A 15,924-nucleotide genomic window follows, 5' to 3' on the forward strand; every position below is an offset into this window, starting at 1 on the left:
TCCTCAGCTTTAGCTTGAATTTGCCTAAGAGCTATTGGTTTTAAAGCTTAAAAACTAGATTTGAAAACAGGTTAAGTATCAAAATGAGAAAATTTACAGATAAAAAGGAAAAGTGGTCAGCTTAATATACTATGGAATTAGCCATGATCTTGTCAATTTTGTTAGGGAAATTTAATGATCTAGTGGGTAAGGAGTTGCACTGTCAGCCCAGGGGCAGGCAGTTTCAAAATCCAGCAGCAATCCAGGTGCACAATGTCTCCCTCTGCAATTTAGTCTCTGAAAACTTGCTGAAGAATCAGTCATGAGTTGATTCCAACTTGTTGGCAATGAGTTGAGTTTGAGTTGCCAACTCTGTCAGATAAATTAAATAAATCCTAACAATACCATGGAAGAGTTTCTTTTAAAAAATAAGAATGTTTCCCATATATTCTTGGTGTGCTTCCCCCGCCTCTTACGGTATTTTTAAATATGTTTTGTTTTGGAGTTTACTAATTACTAATAGCTACACACAGAAAAATGCATGCGTGTCTGAAAATCATGTTGCTGAAATTTCACTTGTAATTGTGTTTGGAAATCTGTTTGAATTAAAATAAGGCTTTTCCATTTCTGAACAATAATGGCAGAGAAAGTAAAAAGAAATTTGCTTCACTACTCTTCAAAGCTCTTAACAAAGAAAACGAAGTCTTCTTTCCCCCGTACAAAATGACAGCTCAATATTTTTTGTCTCTGCCTCATGTTCATCATTTTATTTCATTCACAATGCTTTCGTGTATCTTCTTCACATAGCTCACCAAGTAAAAGTTACCACACGACATTTTATTGATTTTTACCCCACACTATTGGCTTAATTTACTACATCAGTTTACAGAAGCCAGAAGTCCAAGTTACAAGATGACTAAATTCTTTGTTCCTTGCCTCATGGACCTGAGATCAAGGAGCTGCTCTTACAATCTAGTTGTAGAACTAATCCCATAATTTTCCTTCCAGTTTGTTAGGTACTCTTCTATGTAATCTGAGATAACCTGCAGTTTCTTACCATGTAACAATTTACAATATGAAGGTCTACTCTCTTATATGTCAGTAGAAATCTGCCTTTGGGAACAGCTGGAGGACATTCCCTCCTGTTAAAGGATTTGCCTGATCATATTAGGCTCACCAAAATAAGATCTCCATTTGGAGGAGAAGAGATGTGGGATCTTACTTCCATTTGTAAAATATCTTTACAGTAATTATCTAGATTAGTGTTCAAGAAAATATGTAAAAGAAGGTGTATGTGCAGAGGCGAAGTCATTGTAGAATTCTACTAGGATTAAAGGATCGTCTAATAGTATAATCTGTTTCTATTGAAAACGGGAGCAAATAACTTCCACAACATAGATTTTACCATTCATCTTCTTCATCACGAGAATACTAATCCATTAAACCAGGTGCATAATTGCACTTATAAACTCTGAATGGTTGTAGATGCAAGCCTTCAGAGTATAACAAGAAGGAACAGAGAAGAAAGCCATTGTCATGGATTAAACTTTATCCCCTCAAAAGACGTCCATGTAATGATGTAATGTGGAAGCTTTCTAATGATCTCTTATGATCTGTTAAATCAAGTAATTGTACAACGATGCAGAGCAGAGAATAACACTAGTAATCCCATCAAAGTCTTGAGTACCAAGGTGAAGGGCATTTCCCTGGTGTGTAGTCAGCATTATCTTTTGTTTTAGGGAAAGCCAAAAGGAGAGAGAAAGGAGCAGAGTAGAGGACCCTCAGTACCACCAAGAGGTATTCCCAGGAGTAGATTTCATTTGTTTGGACCTAGTTTCCTGTTCTGGGAAGCTCCTGGACACTTGGAAAGGCCAAGAACATATAGAGATCTTCAGGGAAAAGTAGATGCTGTAGGAGACACAGGGCTTCTGCCAGAGTCAACACAGAAAGACTTTCTTAGAGATCATACCTTGGTTTTAGACTTCCAACCTCTTAAATTTCAAGAAAATAAGTACTATCGGTCAAAGCCATCTAGTTGAAGTGTTTATATTATAGCAGCAATGGATAGTTAAGACAGTGGTCAAAAACCACAGTGCTGAAGAGGTAGTCCAAGACAGACACAACAGAAAGGCCCAGTAAAGTTCAGCTACAGAGCAAAAGAGAAGGAAGAAGCCTTCCTCGTAGACAGCACAATCATCCTCACAGGATTTTATGCCTTTCAGTAAGCCGCTCAGCAACAATGTCATCTGGTGATAAAGTAGTGAATCTTTTTGAAGTTGAGTTCCACTTTAAAAAATATGACAAACTTATTGACATAGGGCAGTTTTCAATACTATAGCTCTTTGATGAGAAAACTTGAAACAGAAAACCGGTTGCAACGGAGTCTATTGTGACACAGAGTGACTCTAGTGGCATCAGAGTAGAGCCATGGAGATTCTACTGCCTGGTTTTCCAAAAACAAACCACCAGGGTTTTTTTCCAAGACATCTGTGGGTACATTTGAACCTCTTACCTTTTGGTCCCCAGTCAAGAATGTTAACTGTTTACACCATCTAAACAAGTCAAGTGTGCAATAGAAACTTTGCCTGTGATCTCACATAAGGCCATTTCTCATCCTCTAGAACACAAAAATTTGTGGAGAAATGGAGGCAGAACATGGTGTTTGGACTTTAATTTTACTCACCTGCAAACTGTCCTCTCATCATGACTTTATTTAAATCATGGTTATGCTCTTAATTAACAATTTAATTGGCTGATGCTTTTTCAATCCAGTTCTCGGGGGGCACGGCTTTCTGTTTAACTTTCTTGTTTTAATTCTTTGGTGAAACCATAAAATTTAATTATGAAAGTAACCAGCTTTGTAACAGCACTTCTCTGTCTAATTAGCTATGTTTGACGGTGCCTTCTTAGTTTTCATTTGACATTGCACATATATTTTTTAATTTGTTCATGTTTCACATAAGATATCATGAATTTATTGTCTATGCATGCAGCCCAGTCACTTTTCATTCTTTAAAAAATGCTTGTACACAGCCAGTGAAAGCAGGAATTAACTTAAAATTTCTAAGATACTGTGCTTCTTAGTTTTCTGTAACTGTGGAACAAATTACCACACACTTGCTGGCTTCAAACAACACTTATTTTTCATCTCACTGCACTATAGATCCCGAGTCCAGGCAGTAAGTATTCCCTGCTCAGGTTCAATAAAGGCTGACACTGAGATCTGATGATACACAGGATGTCTTGGTTTGAGAATGAGACTGTAGTGCAGTAAGGTGAATTGGCAATAGCATGTTTTAAATGAATTCTTAAACCTCTTGCCCAAACAAAAACTCACTGTTCTTAAGTTGATTCTGACTTAATGGAAACCTTCCATCAAAAAAATCCCCAAAGATAAAACTAAGGTGTGAGCTGAGATACATTCTATTGGACCTCAGTTTCCTTTTCCAAATTTATATGATATTTCAAGAATTCAGTCCTCTAGTATCTTACCACTTATCAGCAAGAGACTGCAGCTTGCTTCTAGAATCTGCTTGCAGACCTTTCCATATATAAAAATGTGGACAATCCTTCTCGTCCATGTCAAGCTCATAGCACAAAATACTTAATTTTCTTCTAGATGAGTAAGAGTATCCATTTCTGACTTGTTCTTCTTTAATCCATCAGACAAATCTTATAATTAGGTCAAACCCACCTTAGAGGAATCCCCCCTTTGCCATTTAATGTGTATAAAATTAAGGTTCCACTCACACACAGTCCTGCCCACACTGAGGGAAGGGATTTTGGAGGTTTTTACAGCAGAGGATAGGGATCTTGGGGACTATTTGAGAATTCTGCCTAACACATTATACTTTAGGGAAAGAAATGCAACACTTTTCCGGGAGATAGTGCACATGGTACACAAAGAGGCTCTTAGTCAGAGCCCCAATTCTGTTCCATCAGCTCCACAGGACATGAGATTACAGTCCTATTCTTTCCTCTCTGCAGGCTGCTTTCTCTGTCTCGACACAATTGCTGCTTTCAATAGTACAAGTGGATTCCTTGGTAAGATGATTTGAATTTAAAATGACAATTTAACATGATGCTTTTAGCTCAATGCCTCAACCTTCAGTCCAATAAAAGTATGGCTTAAGTTAAAAGAAATGAAGGAATGTGCAGAAAAGAGAATTTAGCAGGCCCAAGACAGCTATTCTCATGAAGCCTTGCTGGAAAGGCTTTCTTGAGATGTAATCAGCCCATGATCATTGGCTGGTCCCTGGGAACACAGGTCAGTGAGGGATCTCACTCCCCTAACTGATGATTGTGTGTGGCTTGGTGTGCTCAGATTGTTCATGCAGATAGTATGGGGTTTGGTGGATATATGCTTTCCTTATGTTGGTGTTAAGTTCCTTCAAATCAACTTCATCTCATAGCAACCCTATGAACAGTGGATCTGAACCTTGTCCTATCCTGTGGCATCCTCATCATCTCTGAAACACAGACCACCGTTACAGTCACTGCATCAATCTATCTCATTAAGGGCCTTCACCATGTTCACTTGCTCTCCATCTTTCCAAATACGATGCTCTTTTCCAAAGATTGGCCCCTCTGAACAACATATATGTGAGACAAAGTTTTACTATCTTTGTCTCCAAGGATATCCTTTCCAAGATGTACTTGTTTGTCGTTTTGGCAGTTTATGGGATATTTAGCACTCCTCTCCAGCAACAAAACCCAAAGGTATCAGTTCTTCTTCTGCCATCTTTAGTCATCGTCCAACTTTCAGACAGATAGCAAGTGATCAAGATTATGGATTGGATCAGGTTCACTTTAGTCTTCAGACTGACATCTTTGCTCTTCAGCACTTTGGAGATCTTCTTGACAGCATGCCTTTTGATTTCCTAGTTATTGGTGCAAAGACTGTTGATTGTAGATCCAAGCCAGATGAAGTCTTAGACCATTTCTATCTCTTCTCCCTATATCATGATGTTGCCTACAGTTGTGAGGATTTTTGTTTTCTTGATGTTGAAATGTAATTCATATTAAATGCTGTAGTCTTTGATATTCTGCAGCAAGCACTTAAAATCTTCCTCACTTTTAGCAAAGAAAGTTGTGTCATCTGCATAACTTGGGTTTTTTATGAGTTGTGCTCCACTCCTGATACCATATTTCTCTTCATTGAGTGTAGCTTCTCAAATGATTTGCTCAGTATACAGATTCAATAGGTATGGATAAATGATGCAGCCCTGATGCACACCTTTCCTGATTTCAAACCATACTGTGTTCCCTTGCTCTGTTCATACCACAGCTATTTCCTTGCTCTGATATCTTGGCCTAGATATATAGAATATATACTTAGTAATAACAAACTTCGCTTATGTAAGTGTAGAATTTTAGCATGTCCTATGATGCAAAGTTATCACAGCAGTCTATAGAAAGGGAACATGCAGAAATTTGAGTCAGATTCAGAAGAGGACATGAAACAAGGGCTCTCACTGCTGATATTAGGTGGATCTTGGTTAAAGCAGAAAGAATCAGAGAGATTTTTAGCAATATTTTGATACTAAGCACAGGCATTTGTGTGGATTGTAATAAATTCTCGATACTATTACCAAAAAAGAGCGAATTCCAGAAGATTTAATTGTGCTAATGTGGAACCTTAGAACCTAGACCAAGAGGCAGATATTTGAATAGAACAAAGGGATACAGTATGTGGGTTAAAATCAGGAAAGGTGTACATAAGGTTGTCTCTTTTTTATTCAAATTTATTCAGTCTGTATGCTGAACAAATAATCTGACAATATGTATTATATAAAGAAGAACACAGCATCAGGATTGGAGGAAGACCCATTAACAATCTGCAATATGTAGATGACACAACCTTGCTTGCTGAAAGTATAGTGAAACTGAAGTACTTATTGATAAAGATAAAAAACTTCAGTATGGATTACACCTCAACTTAAGAATATAATAATTTTCACAATTGGACAGTAAACAGTATCACAATAAATGGAGAAAAATTGAAATTGTTCAGGATTTAGTGTTACTTAGATCCACAATCAATACTTGTAAAGGTAGTAGCTAAGAAGCCAAAGGGCATATTTCATTGAACAAATTAATTGCAAAGGATCTCTTTAAAGTGTTACAGAGCAAAGATATATTTTCAAGACTAAGGTGTATCTGATGCAACACATAGTATTTTTATTCCTGTCATGGATCTTTGAGTACTTGAAATAGTGAATTCTTGCTGTTGTTATTGTGTACTATTGAATCAGAATTGACCCATATTTACCCCCCAGAAGGTTTTCACAGGCAGTTTAATCACATAGGAGAAGATTGTTGATCTGTCTCCTGTGGAGAAGCAGGTGGATTCAAACCATGTGCCTTCAGGATTACAGAACAGTTTCTCATCACTAGGTCACCAGAGTTCCCTGAAAAGAGTGACTTAGAAAGTGAATTTGAGCATAGCAGAGATTGTGAGGATGGCACAAGATAGATCTATTGTTTATAAGGTCCCTATGAGTCATAGTCAACTTGATGGTGGCACGTAACAACAACAACATCATACACATAAGACAGCTGGATGGTGGAAAAGAAAGGCCAAAGAAGACTTGATGCCTTTGGATTATAGAGTTTGTTAGGAATGTGAAATATGCTACAGACTACCAAAACATGAAACAAGTCTGTCTTGAAAGTATAATCAGAGGCTTGTTCCTTAGAAGCAAGGAAAAATTTTGTCTCATTACTTGGAGCTTTGTTCACAATAGCAAAGAGTTGGAAACAACCTAATTGCCCATCAACAAATGAATGGATAGAGAAGCTGTAGTATAGTCACACAATGGAATAGTATGCTGCATTGAAAAACAAGGAACCCATGCAATATTATTCAAAATGGGTGACCCTGGAGGACATTATGCTGAGTGAAATATATCTAAGTCACAAAAGGACAAATACTGCAAAGGGCCACTGTTGTAGAATGGAACTGACATCAGGGTTGAGGTGAGACTGAGAAAAATTGCATAAATCATGTATACTGCATTGAAACAGATGTGAGAAAGAACAGTTTAAAAGTGACATATGATTGGGTATTATGGTTATGACAAGAGTCCAGAATGAAGGTTGCATAGTGGAGTGTACTTGGGGCAGGGAAGGGAGATAGATTGTATACCAATGAAGGAATTTTACTTTTCTAAGAGAAGAGCAAACTAGGGGGGAGGGGTGGGCAGGGAGAAAAATACAACAATGAATGAATGGAAACCCAAAATCTCTGTAAATGTTCATTAAAATTAATAAAATAAATTTTTGTTTTTTAAAAAAGAGGGAGCAGTACTCTGAGAAAGGCATCATGGATGGTAAAAGAGAAGGCCTGTTAAAAAAAGATCCTCAGTGAGATGAATTAGTACAACAGCTGAAGTATTGGGCTCAAATATATCAACAATTGTGAAGATGGCACAGAATCAGGCAGTGTTTCAGCCTGTGGTACACAGAGCTGCTATGAGTCAAAACTGACTTGATGGTATCTAACATAATAATCATCATACGGAAGCAACCACATAAACCAAGAAGCTGGTCTATAGGAAGAATGTAACCTCACTTGATAAGCATGAAGACAACCTGAAGAAATTACTGATGAAGATCAGAGACGGCAGCTTTCAGTAGGGGTTGCATTTGAGCATGAAGAAAACAAAAACTCTCACAACTGGACCAATAAACAATGTCACAGTGAATGAAGAAAAACAGTGGTCAATGATTTCAATCTATCTGGATCAACAATATGTGTGGAAGAAGGTGTCAAAGAAATGAAATGATTTCCTGCAGTGAAGGGAACCCTAGTGCTGTAGCAGCTAAAACACTCTGCTGCTAACTGAAAGGCTGGCAGTGTGAACCCACTAGCTGATCTACAGAAGAAAGATGTACAAGTCTGCTTTCATAACATTTACAGCCTTGGAAACCCTGTATGAACAGTTCTGTTCTGTACTACAGGGATATGGAATTTGAATTGACTAGATAGTAGTGGATGTGGGGTTATTGAATTGAGCAAATCTACAATATTTCTTTAAAATTCTAAAAATCCAAAGGTATAGCTTAGAGATGTAAAGTGTTCCTGACTTGGGCCCTCTTAAATATTTGCAAACACCAGATCTTTCCCAAAAAAAATGAGGACAGAAGAAGAATAAATGCTTTGAGTGATAGTATAGATATGCTTGTTAGTAGGTGCTATTGAGTTGAGTATGACTCATAGAGATCCTATGGATAACAGATCCAAACCCTGTCCTATCCTCACACTTGAGCCATTGCCATCAATATGTCAATGCATCTGGCCGAGGGTCTTCTTCTCCTTTTCATCCCTCCACCTTCCCAAGTGTGATGTCCCTCTCAAAGGCATAGCTTTTCTTAGAAACAGTCCCAAAGTCTGTGAGACAAAGCTTTATCATCTTTGTCTCCAAGAAGCACTCTAGTTGGATAATGACTAAGAATGACAAAAGAAAAATTTAAGCCTTTGAACCATGGTGTTGGAGAAAAGTATTGAATATCCTATTGATTGCCAAAAAACAAATATGTCGTGGAGAAAGTGCTTCAAAAACTTTCTTCAAGAGGGTGAAAAGAAAACCTACTGACTGCGGAAAAGCCTTTGGCAGTGCTAACTCGCACAAGGCACTCATGACAAAACTTTACAGAATATTACAAGGCCTTTACAAGTAAAAGACTGATAACTCAATTATAAAATGGGCTAAAGACATGGGAAGACTTTTCACAGAAGAAGACATTCAGATGGCAACAGACATATGAAGAAATGAGTATCAGTTTCATTTTACATAAGGTCACTGTAAGCTAACTCAATGGAAATGAATGATAAGAAAACAGAAGGTACCTACATTCTAGAACAAAAACAACAAAAAGCTTTGGGTGCTCTGTTGCTAGTGGGATTTCATGGCAGACAATATTTTACACATGTTGGTAGTGAAGTAAATGAAATGTGTGTAATTCTACTGGGAGAAGACTCTTGGAAGATTGAATCTGGTTTTCCTCAGACTTCACTCACATGCCTTTTCCATTTGCTGATTGTGTCTGGTATCTCAATTCTGTAATAAATTACAGTCATGAGTGAAAATAATGTTGAGCTCCATGAGTTCTTGTTGCAAATTTTCAAAACTAGAAGGTGTGCAGCACTGTGGATGGAGGGAAGGGAGGAAGCAAATGGAAAGGATCTGGGCGAAAATACAGGGCAACGATGGGCAAGGTCTAATGGTGACTGATTTTATAAAATATAGTGTATGAGAATAATAGTATGAAGCACAATGTAAATAGGGAATCATAAGAAACACAATGTATATCAATTTGGAGGCAAAGAAATTAAAAAATAATGTAAAATAGAATGTGTATGAATGATTGTATGAAACACAATATAAATTAAAGATTGTATAAAACATAATATATAAAAAGCCCCCAAAGCCCCCCATAATGTATATACATGAAACATAATGTAAAGAAATTATTATATGAAAACTAAGAAAAAGATTTTAGAAAAGAATACTAGAAGATGTTTTGTTAACTCTAATAAAAGGAATTAGGCAAACAAGTCCACAATAATTTCTACATTTTGAATGTAGTCAGTACTCTGTATTCTAGGCCATAAACTTCTCAAAACTATTAATAAACTTCACTTCCTGAAAATGGTTAGAAGAACTGAGCCAAAAGAAATATGTGGGTTTTATGCTGGTTTCAGAGAGTCTGGCAGTGTCCAGATTTGCATCCAAACTCCACGGGGTTAAGGTAAACTACTTAATTTGTCTACATCTCTCAGTTTCTTCATTTGTATTAACAGTGATTACAACAGCACTCACCTCAAAGAGTTGTTAAGATGAAGTCCAGTGGAAAAGGACAGCCCTGTGACTGGTACATGGTGATTGAGAAAGGGTGAACTTAATTTTTTTCAGGTGGCACCACTAACATATTACTAATGTTCCATTATTTGCCCTTTTCTTTCTCTTATTTCAGTCTATATCCCTGTTTATTATCCCCTTCTCATCCTTTCTTCTCTTATTCAAAGCTTCTTCATATCCAAACAAACATTCCTTAAGAATATCTCCTTAAGTGCTAAATGGAAGCATTGTGCAGGCATGTTTTCTTTGAAGACTTGATAAAAATGGGGCTCAATAGAAATGTATTGTCATCAATACCAGATTTATACTTAACCTGAAAGGAATTCTAGTAAAGTTGCAAGGAGGGTGTAATGTTGTGCTGCTAACCACAAGATCGGGGTTTTTTTGTTTTTTATTAATACTTTAATGAAAGTTTACAGAAAACATGGTTTTTCATTCATTCATTGTTGCATATTTTCCTCCTTATACCCCTATCCCCAATTCACTTTTCTTTTTAAAAACATTTTTTCATTGTTGCACAATTTCTTCTATCCCCTTACTCCCCAATCCAATTTGGTGTGCATCTCTTATTCTGGACTGTTGTCATGCAAATAATACCTAATCTTATGTACTCCTTTTAAACAGTTCTTTCCCTCATCATTTCAATGCAGTGTTCATTTCTTTTCCCTTTTTCTTGGTTCCCCCCTCCCCCCCAAGAAAACAGAACTGCTATTCACAATAACAAAGAGATAGAAGCAACTCTAGTGTCTACCACCAAATGAGTGGAGAGAGAAGCTGTGTTATATTCACACAATAGAATACTATGCTGCATTGAAAAAACAAGAAACTCATAAAATATACAAAATGGGTGGCCCTGCAGGACATTCTATTGAGTGAAATACCTCAGTCACAAAAGATCAGTTGTTTGACATCTGCTCCATGGAAGAAAGGTGAGCAGTCTCCTCTTGATAAATTTCGTAGCCTCAGTCAAGGCTATGGACGGTCACTATGAGCCCGAATTCTCTAGGCAGCAACAAGAGGCATGCATAATCTCATAGGCCCCAAGCAAGGAATTCTATTGTTTTTCAATAATAGTAAGTGATCATCATGTCCATAATTATGTATAATGCAGGTTTTGCAACTTTGTAAGTCTATGATGAAAATAAATGAAAAAATTAGAATTAGAAACACAATAACACAAATTAGCAAAGCAATCTTTTGCCAAATCCTTTGTTCAATATTTGGTTGGAATATTTGTTCCTTGAAACCCTAGACTTCGAGGGAGGGAAGTGGTTTTCTTTTTCCAGTGGTATATTTAAAACACAATTTTAGTGAATATTACAACATCTGCTTGAAATTTGCAGCTTCTCTGGTGAACTAAGTATTGAGAGCATGTTCCTATTGTTGTTGCTATTGTTGTTGTGTACTGTGGAGTCAGAATCAATTCAGAGCTGACCCTCGGGGGGGGTTTCTGGAGGCAATTTAGTTGCACAGGAGGCGGTTGCCCATGTTTCTCCTGCAGGGCAGCTGTTGGATTCGAACCATGTACTCTTGTGATAGCAGCACAGTTGCTTACCAGTAGGCCACTGTAGCTATTGAAAATGTTATCACAGAATTGAGGACCATTTATGATTTAAAAGTTAACGCCAGTATTGCTGAAGCAGAATATCCTTGGGGGAGCAAAGGAATCTTGGGAAATCCCTAACAACACACAGCCTCCCTGGTAATCATAAAGTAACAATTTTGCTATTAGATAAAGGAGCTCTTATATCCATACTGCAGAAGGCAGGAAGAGAACTTGTAAAGAGACACAATGCTTAACCTGGGCATAGCATGTATACAAGATGGAGCACAGGACTAAGGAAAGAAATTGATAAGCTAAACGTTCATACTACTTGAGCTAATAAATCTAATATTTGAAACCAAAATGACAGAAAGAAAAAGAAAACTAGAAGACGAAAAGATTGATTTCTATGAATATTTTGGGACACCACTAAGTCTTTTCCCCCTCCTTCATCTCCTCATCTTTTGAGGTGGGATTTTTACATCAGTCATCTGGGGCAAATATTTTCTTATCCCTTATTAAAGATTAATGAAGTCCCTCTGGTAATGTGCTTTACTCTCCACTAAAACGAAGCCAAACTGGCACATATTTCGTGAGCTTGTTCTGTTCTCAGTAGGCATGGAAAAGAGCCAATCACCACATTTCTCATTAAAACTTTTAAGCAAAGCTAAACTCCATTATATGCAGTAATGGGGCGATGAAAAACTCTCTAACACTAACATCCATAAAAATCATCAAAGATTGAATAATCAGCGCCTTGCATCTTTTGCCAACAAATCCTCTTATCAGGCCCACTGAATCATTGCAAAATTAATTAACTTCAAGTTCTGGCTTTTATTTTTCTCAACTCACTTCTGCTTGAAGTTTTAATTAGAAGGAAAGTGTGTAGATGATGAGCAGCAGGATTTCAAAAAGGGAAATGAAGCTTTGGAAAATAATAAACGAAATATATTAATTCACTAAAAAAGGCCCACCAAACCCCAAATATTTACTGAGCTTCGAGGACATGCCAGACCCTCATTGCCAGTCAGTAAATAAAAACGGATAAGCTCTCAGCTCATGGTGATGAATAATAAACAAATGAACTAGTAAGTAGACAAAATATCCTGTATAAACCAGTTTTTTAAAAAGAGCCTTAATGGAATTGTGCTTTAAGAGTTCTTTCAACTTATCTTTTAACCTTTAGTTCTGCTGGCTAATTCCAAGAAATCAACTTCAGCCAGAAAAACACTAAAGACACATTTTTTTTGCCAGGTGCTGTTGTGTCGATCATGACTCAGCAACCATATGAACAGCAGACCTGAATGAATCTACCATCCCTGACACATTCATCAGTGTAGCCCATTGCTCCAGCTACTGTGCCAATCCATCTGGTTAAGGATCTTCCTCTTCTTGACTGATCTTTTACCCTTCCAAGTCTGATGTCCTTTCCCAAGGACTGTTCCCTCCTAACATCATGTCCAAAGATTGTAAGATGAAGTTACACGCTAGCCTTTGAAGAGCATCCTGCCTAAACGTACTCCAAGACACATTTGCTTGTTCTTTTGGTATTCCATGTGAAGACACAGTGTTGTTGTTTACCATCAAGTCAGAACCCATAACTGACCCTCCAGTGGGTTTTCAGAGGTAGTTAATTATGGGGAGGAGACTGCCCCTCTTTTTCCTGTGGGATTGCACCACAGCTTCTCACTAGGCCCCCCAAAGCTCCTAAAGACACTCTATATGAGCATAATTCTCCATGATGAGTGAGTGGAGGGTCTATTACCTTAAGCTGATGATACAATTTCTTCAATGCATATGCTTCCTCTTCTGTTTTGGGTATAAGTCTTATTACTTGATCACTAAAAGAAAGGAAAAAAAATGGTGATATATATCTTTCAAAAAGAAAAATATTTACCATCTTTTCCTTGTCTTAAAAAAACAAATACACAAACTTGTCTCTGCATTTTAAAAAGCAAAACTCTTGACTGGCCAGCAGGTGTTTCACTCAGTTCTTATTACTCTGTGATTGTTTTGGTCTTTCCTCCACCCCCAGTCCAAAAATTAAGACAACTGTTATAATAATTATAGGTTCCCAATGGTGCAAAATACAAAGAGAGGCAAAAACAACTGCCAATGGGCAGTAGGGATAGGAAGTGTCACGAACAGCTCAGAGAAAATACCAAGAAAGTAAATTTCTGATGACAGTAGGAAAACCCATTGGCTTTATAGCTGAATGTTGAGAAAGAATGACGTTTTGCAGTCAGGAGAGTAATATAATGAACATACTCCAGACTATTTCTGGTTTAATTTTGTGTGTATGCTAAGAACACTAAGGAAGTGGAGCACGACGGTTGTGTGCTCAGTTGCTAACTGGCTAACCGAACAGCTGGTAGTTCAAAACCACCCGGCAACTCATTGGCGAGCAACAACAACAACAACAACCCTGGAATATTATTCCTCAACTGGCCATAAAAAGTTTATAGATGTGCCACCAAGTATTGATGGTTGTAAGCTTTCTAGAACAAGAAAAATTTTAAATCCATTTTTACAACCATTAAAGTTTTATAACAGTTGTCATTTTATCTGAGCACTTTATAAGTTTCTTCCTGTAAGGGTCATAGATCATGTCTGAAGTCTTGAGGTTCTGTACTATTTTCTAGAGAGTTCTCTACAGTGATGGTCCTCTGTCAAGTGCTCTGAACAAGTACTGTCATTTTCCAATGGTGCCAGTGGCCAGGTTAGGGAGCACAGATCTGCTAATTATATTTTGCATGAAGTAGTTGATTCTTTAATCTTTATTGATGAATTGGCATAAAAACGTTGTTTAAGATAATTGGCTTTTAAAAGATATATATGGCACAGTAAATAAAAAAAAATTAATAATGAGATGCCACCATTGCCACTGCCATAGTCACTGAGCTTTTGGACTTCTGTTTTTACAAGCCCATGGAATTTAATTCCTATGGGATTAAAGCCTCTTTTAAAATTTACACTCCCAAAGAAGGTGTGAGCCTGAAATATTGTTGTTTTTGGGTGCCTTTGAGTCCAAGACACCTCATAGTGACCCTATGAACAAAAGACCTGAACATTTATATAACTTTCATCATTTCTCCATGTATAGAGTTTTCAGAGGCAAGCTATTTCAGAAGTGGATACCACTCCTGCTTCCAAGCTTGTTTTAATCAGGGGGCTCCACCAAACACTGTCCACTATGGGTAACCATTATCACATTTGATACATCAGTGTCACAGTGTTTAACATCATAGCAATGCCTAGTTACCTCTTTAAAGCAAATGGACAGACCAGTGCTATACCACTTAGAAGAATGTTTACCAAAAACAATGCTTTTTTTGAATAGGAGGCAGAATACAATCAACTCACACCCAACAATGAGTCAACATCCCACCCTACTCCTCACCAGAAACAGAAAACAAACTTCTGTAGAATCCAGCTGCTCTAGAGGAATTCCAATCTGGATTCCCAGAGTTAGAGTGGGGGAGTAAAGTCCTAAATCATAATGTTCATAAGAGACACACTGGGATCAAGCTTAGAAGCACTAGTCCAAGGTATAAAGAAACTGCCAAATACAGCCTGAAATGCACAATCTAAAGAGGATAAAATTGATGCATGAGACCGTCTAAAGATTAAATCCCTGTGCACATAAAAAACATTTTCCAACAAGGTGAAAAAAAATCTACAGACTGATAATAAATATTTGGTAATACCATCTCAGACAAGAGTCTTATAACAAAAGTTTACAGAATACTCCTGGGCCTCCACAAGAAAAAGACTGATAATCCAATTACAAAATGGGCAAAAGACATGGAAAGAATTTTCACACAGGAGAATATTTGAATGGCAAACAGACACATGAAGAAATGCTCCAAATCACTGGCAATAAGAGAGATGCAAATAAAAATCACAATGAGGTATTATCTCTCTTCAGTAAGAGTCTTAAAGTTTAACAGAGCAACAACTAATAGATGTTGGAGAGGATGTGACGAGAAAAGAACTCTTATGCATTGTTGGTGGACTTGTAAAATGGCACAACCATTCTGGAAGGCAGTTTTTGCTTCCTCAAAAAGCTGAACATAGAAATTCCATATGACCCAGCTATTCCACTACTTGGAACATACCCTGAGAAATATGAGAACTGAGGCACAAACTGAGATTTGTACAGCAATTTCACAGCAGCATTATTCACCATCACAAGAACATGGAAAGAGCTCAAATGTCCAATCACAAATGAATGAATTGAGAAGTTATGGTACACTCACACGTTGGAATACTATACAGCATGCAGAAGCAACAACTCTGTAAATTATTGCCTAACTTGTACTTGACTGTACAGCATTATGCTTAGTGAACTAATTCAGTCTCACAAGGATAAATATTGTATAAGACTGTTATTGTAGAATTAGTATAAGGATTCAGGAGGGGTGAGAGAGGCTGGAAGCAGAGGGATGTGGTTATGCAGGGGGAAGGGGTGATTAATCATTGAATTTTACAATTTGATGGGCTGGGGGTGTGGGAAATTGAAAGAATTTGTTCAAATTT

At 37.4% G+C, this 15,924-nt stretch overlaps 1 protein-coding gene across 1 annotated transcript in view; it reads right to left on the bottom strand.

Moving 5' to 3' along the window:
- The window catches only part of CPA6 (carboxypeptidase A6), a 557,716-nt gene that overhangs the window by 294,594 nt on the left and 247,198 nt on the right, over positions 1–15,924 (bottom strand). Inside the window, exon 2 of the mRNA XM_006880443.1 lies at positions 13,151–13,226. Within this exon, the coding sequence (XP_006880505.1) occupies positions 13,151–13,226 (76 nt within the window). The remainder of the gene's footprint in view (positions 1–13,150; positions 13,227–15,924) is intronic.

Source organism: Elephantulus edwardii, unplaced genomic scaffold (genome assembly GCF_000299155.1).
Source record: "Elephantulus edwardii isolate Elephantulus edwardi_28Jun2011 unplaced genomic scaffold, EleEdw1.0 scaffold00008, whole genome shotgun sequence".
Taxonomy (NCBI): domain Eukaryota; kingdom Metazoa; phylum Chordata; class Mammalia; order Macroscelidea; family Macroscelididae; genus Elephantulus; species Elephantulus edwardii.